We start from the raw sequence: 5,643 nt of genomic DNA on the forward strand, positions 1-5,643 counted from the left end.
TAATCTTCTAAACAAACCCAATTAGCTAGATATTTGTGTACAAGAATTTATAAATTTCTTTAGTCCTTTCTTCTTATTCAACACCAACAGGATCAATGTCAAGTTTCTTAGCCATTTTCCCCTTCTTCTCGAGAATATCCCTCTTAATCCTTTTTTTTTTAAATTAAAAAAGGAGATTTATCTCTCTTAGATGTATGGCTCATTTAGTTTAACTTTGAAAGATTCCTTCAAATGCATAAGTAAACAACGACAAAGCAGAGCATAAAATTGGGATAATGTATGGGATGGAAAGAAATTTTCTTTGGAACTGAATGCATTGGGTTAGAAATTAACAAGACGTATTTGCGTACAAGCAATTGGCCACAATGACCTTGTATGTTGTATCTCTAAGTAAAAGACAAAAAGAAAATTACAACACCAGAGTCAGTTTTGCTACATCAAAAACAAAGAAAGAAGAAAAAAGGTCAAGGTTGCACAGCCTCCAAAAGTTTCTCATAAACTTGTCTAGCAGTCAAATCCTCCACCTGAAACAAACTTCAGATGTTCAGAACAAATTCAAAGTAGGGGACAACATCTTATGAGAGAATACATTTTGTTTGCCAATCATCACCATAAATACAATTTGAGAATTAGGATCATAAATCACTCAGAAAGGAATCAAAGGATGCTTGAATTGAAGGTGTATATGTAGTAATATAACTCACCACAAGTAGCTTTGACTTGTTATTCCATCCTCTCTGAAGAGTCATCTGACTCAATCTCAAACCCAAAACCTATGTCAAATAAGTAGCTGAGGTTTAGAGTAGAAACAAAATGATAAACATGTAAAGGGAAGCTAATAAATGCACAGCGCTCCCACCATTGTGGGTTTTGCAAGGGTCACATGAGTATGATTGCAACAATTCTGAACAGAGAAATGCTGTTTTTGCAACTACATCCCATGACCATCCCCAGTCACAAGGGCTACATTTAACACAGCACCAAAGCCGGCCCCTTACAAAATGAGTAACAAATAGATAAGAAACATACTTTTCCCATAAATTCCAATAGTTCGTTGTTTGCTTCTCCACGGGCAGCAGGAGCAGCTACAGTGACTCGAACATCATCCGCATTCACTCCTAAACCGAAGAAAACAAGATATAAATAATTCTCCAGATCAATCATTCCTTTACTAATAAGGTTGTACAGCAGTTCCTCTTCAACTATAAGTTACCCTATGGCCAAATAGATGTATCATTGTATCAGGTATTCATACTCCATATAATTCAAAGTTTCAACTCTGTTTTGAAAAAAAAAAAAAAAAAAAAAAAAAAAAACCATTACTAGAAAATGTGGGTACAGGAAGACAACTTTTTACTATACCATTCACCATTTCCTCTGGTGCTTTCATTGCCCCCTCATTCATTACTATATTTTCATTTTTGGTTTCTCTCCACCTTCTCAATCAAGACCTAATGTCAACGGTGGTTTTATGCAACAAACCTTCCCTTGAACCCCATGAGACAATGAGACCTTTAACTAATGACATAATTCTAAAGACATAACTCAATCTTCGCTGCAATAATATTTAAGCTAGTTTTGTTTTCTAAGTTTCAGGGCTTCCAATAGCTATGAAATTTTACTGAAGAAAGAGATATGCAAGCACGTAGAATTTGCTATGCTTGTAAGAATGTTACAAGTTTGGCATATTAAATTTGCAGTATCATAAAATACCTAACCATAATAATGGGAATCGAAAAGAATCATTGGTCATTGAAAACTATATGACGGCATGGACAATCTTTTATTTGTATTATTAGTGGTCCACATTCCATATCATTAACAAACAGAACTCCATGGGGCCAGTTTTTTATTTGCACTCTGTTCTATATCACTTATGTGTTTATTGAAGAAAAATAGTATAAAAATATCAATTGTAAGAAAGAAGCTACTTGTGATTGCAGATCTTTGTGCTCGATCTTCCACTTCTATCGCAACCTGAACAAGTCCTCCTTCAAGCTGGGAGATACATGGTGGAACTGGTGCATCCTAAAGAAGAAAGAAACCATGACACAACCAAATCACATTGAGAAGATGCATTATCATCTACATACATATCACTCAGGAATAGGGTACAAAGGTTTTTATGGAGGAAATGAGAGACCTGTGGGTTGGTTTCAGCAGCTACAGTACTGAGTGCTCCATCAACAACATACACAAAAGATGAAAGTTCTAAATCTTGTTCTGCACGGTAACAAACAAAGAGACCACAACCAATACAATTCATGCGGAATTGTTTCTCGATTTTGCCTTCGCCTCTGCGCCACGGCAATGTCAAAGTGAGCGAATGAGTATGTGACCAAGAATCAAAGAATATCACTATCAATGAGTAAACCAACAATTCTGCATTTTCAGTGTTATGAAGTACTATTAAGGACGATCAGAGCAAGTAAGTAAGTAATTAACCGTTTCAAGATAACTTTTCCGGCTTCATGAATGTTGAATCTAGCAAGATGTTTGTTCTTGTCTAAAACGTAGGCTTTATCGGTCTTCCTTTTGGGCATTTTCTGTAACTGAGTATCTTAGAGAGGATCAAGACAAAGAGAGATCGATTACATATATATTGTAACTATAATTAACAATCATGAAAAAGTAATTAGGGTTTGGTAAATAGAGGAATGGGATATGAACCAGTTATGAGGACGTGGGAACCACAGTGCTTGCAGTAATAAACAAAGAGATCGGAGTGAGGACCCTCCGGCGCTGCATCTTCACTTGAGTATGTATGTGTTGTCCTCTTCGGCATTCTCCTTTCTTCTTCCTTTCACTGCAACTCAACCAATATAACATTCAATTCATTGCAAAGAATTTACCCTAACCCAATCAATCTAACACAAGCTAGTTGCTTACAAAGACGAGATGAAGAGAAACAGAGGCAGAACCACAGTAGCAGATTGACAGATTCTGAGTCCGCTGAATTCTGACGAACATGAAAGGTAATAATTGGGGTTTTGGGATAATATCAAGCGCCTCGCCTGAAAATTGAAGTCATCGTCTTCCTTTGGATTTCAAATCCCTGTTTGTTTATTTTATTTATATAAGAAATAAGAATAAGAAAATTATATTAAGAGTGAGTTTATAATCCTAAAAGCAAGGGAATTCTTTTCAAGTTTTTTTCATCCTTTCTAACGGAGTTTAATTTTGATGGACAATGATTCAATAATAAAATATATTTTTTAAATTTTTTAATAATTATTAAATAATTTTTATTTAATTTAAATTATAATTTAATTTTTTATATATTATTTAATTATTAAATTTATTTTTTATTTTATAAATTATTATTTTATTATTTATCTATTGTATTTATTAATAATTAAAAGCAAAAATAACAATAAAATAAATTTTTGTGATTTTTATAAATATTTTGGCAATGAAAATAAAAAATATATAATATTCATATACAACGGCAGAAAATTACTTATGGATTCTTTCGTTCTCTTACTTTATTGAAATTTCAGAACAATAGAGTATGAAATAGCATTTAAAAATTGAAATTATCTCATAAAATTAATATTTTTTTATGGAAGAGTTTTCATGAAAAATTTCCGATTTTGTAACAAATGCATAGCCGGTTTGCATCCACTCCCGCCACTTGCCCAAGATGTATGCTAAAAGCTGAATCAATTTCTCATGCCTTGTTTCAATGTCCTCTATCTTCAATAATTTAGAGTCTAAACTTAATAACCCCTGACCTATGGCAGAGAGAATAGGAGACCTTCATCAATTGGTGGCAATGAGCCTTATCTTGGGCAGCTGCTCAAATTGAAGGTAGACAAAAGATCCTCTTCATCGCGGCACTGTGTTGGAGCACTTGGAAAAAGAAGAATAGGTGTGTCTTTGAGAAGCTAATAAGCCCAGCGCCGGAGATAGTGTAAGAAAACAACTTTATTTTATAATAATAAAATAATATCTATGAAAAAAAAGAGCCCGCTTGAAAAGTTTTAAAAGTAATTTTTTTTAGTTTTTGACTTATGAAAAGTAGTAGTATTAATATCAGGTGCAATTTTCAAAACTAAATTACAGCTTTCTAAGAAGCTATTTAGAAGCTTACAGAGAAGTTAAAAAATTACTTCTCTCATAATACTACTGTTTTTTATTACATTTTTATAAAATAAATAATTTTGAAGTTAAAAATCCAAATATAAAATAACTTATTTATAAGCTACTTTTAATATAACAATTTACTGTTTAAGTTATTTTATCAAAAAGAACTTAATTAAGATATTTACCCAAACCGAGTTTAAGTTGTAGTTAAAATTAAAACTATTTAGTAATTATAAAAAACTTAAAAAGAATATGTTTTGAATTTTGTTATTGGACCATTTAATGGTCCAAACATTCAAAGACAGTTAAATCCTATGCCAAAAAAGTGAAAAACTTTTACATAAATATTCAATTGCATTTGTTTTTTGGTTGATTATTTATAAGATGTTTATTTTTGAGTAATTACCTGAATTAATTTTTAAAATTTTTAAAATAGTATACTTTATTTCTTTAAATTTTAAAATACACAAAATAAATTTTAACATTTATTTTTGTTAGATAATACTATTATCTTCCGATAATTTATACACATGGCCATTAAATGTCTGTGTATACAATCTAGACAAATTTTAAAAAATCTCAAAACAAACTATAAAAAATTTTAAAAATTCTAAAACAATCTCTTCAAATATTTTTTATCTTTTTTCAATAACAACCTTTTATAATATTTTTATTAATTAGAATAATAAAATATTATTAAAAATATATAATAAATAAAAAATACAAAAGATAAAAAATATATATACAAAAAATAATTTTATTAATTAATGCAAAAATACCATAAAAAATAACATTATTTAATTATTAACCTATAATATTTATATTAAAATGTCGTAAAAATATAATAATAACTAAATCTATGAGACCATTACATTATAAAGATTATTATTTATATATCTAAATTCTTAAGATATTGACATCGAATAAAATTAAAAAAATATTTTTAAGTAAAAATTTAATTTTTTAATATAATTATTAATTATAGTAGTACAAACAATTTTGACTGTAAGCCTATTTTGTACAACATTATAACTAATAAATTTAAAAATTCTTTAAGAAACATGACTAGAACATCTGAATTTGTCATGACATTTCTTTTTCAAGTGTTATAAAGTGTTAGGAGCTTCATATTTGAATTTTGTAAAAGTGATTGTTATGATGTCTAAAAATATTTGTCTAATTTACTAAAAAAAAGTTAAAAATTAATATTTAATTTTAAAAATATAAAATTAAATAATTATTAAATATTTAAAATTTATCATAAAAAATAAATTAGGCACTAAATTAGCACCATAAAATCCACTTTTGTAAATCATCCACATTGACTTTATGGTTGATCAAAATTTATAAATTTAACTTTATAAATAACTTGGCTTCCATTGTATGCAAATTTTAAAGTATTACCTTCATAAATATTTACACAAATATTTTTAATTATTTATGTATAAAAATTTATGTTGAGGGTTCTTCTATATTTTCAAATAATGCTATTTTATTTTCTTTTTTATTATTAAAGAATGATCATAGAATATGATGTTTATAAATTAAATTAATATA

At 28.8% G+C, this 5,643-nt stretch overlaps 1 protein-coding gene across 1 annotated transcript; it reads right to left on the reverse strand.

Moving 5' to 3' along the window:
• Positions 1 to 265: 265 nt before the first annotated feature.
• LOC130950756 (UPF0235 protein At5g63440) lies at positions 266 to 3,121 on the reverse strand. Its single transcript, XM_057879336.1, has 8 exons — positions 2,890 to 3,121; positions 2,671 to 2,806; positions 2,446 to 2,560; positions 2,144 to 2,297; positions 1,932 to 2,028; positions 1,030 to 1,118; positions 705 to 773; positions 266 to 524 (listed from the first exon to the last, which is right to left on the reverse strand). The coding sequence occupies exons 2-8, from the start codon at positions 2,783 to 2,785 to the stop codon at positions 465 to 467; spliced, it is 699 nt and encodes a 232-aa protein (XP_057735319.1). The 5' UTR covers positions 2,786 to 2,806; positions 2,890 to 3,121; the 3' UTR covers positions 266 to 464.
• Between the last annotated feature and the right edge of the window lie 2,522 nt (positions 3,122 to 5,643).

This window comes from Arachis stenosperma, chromosome 9 (assembly GCF_014773155.1).
Source record: "Arachis stenosperma cultivar V10309 chromosome 9, arast.V10309.gnm1.PFL2, whole genome shotgun sequence".
Taxonomy (NCBI): Eukaryota; Viridiplantae; Streptophyta; class Magnoliopsida; order Fabales; family Fabaceae; genus Arachis; species Arachis stenosperma.

Excerpts from the sequence above, each read along its gene's own strand:
- LOC130950756 (XM_057879336.1), bottom strand. The coding sequence starts at position 2,785 with ATGCCGAAGAGGACAACACATACATACTCAAGTGAAGATGCAGCGCCG. Across the intron at positions 774-1,029 it reads TATTGGAATTTATGGGAAAA|GTTTTGGGTTTGAGATTGAG; the intron begins GTATGTTTCTTA and ends TATTTGACATAG. Across the intron at positions 525-704 it reads ACAAGTCAAAGCTACTTGTG|GTGGAGGATTTGACTGCTAG; the intron begins GTGAGTTATATT and ends AGTTTGTTTCAG.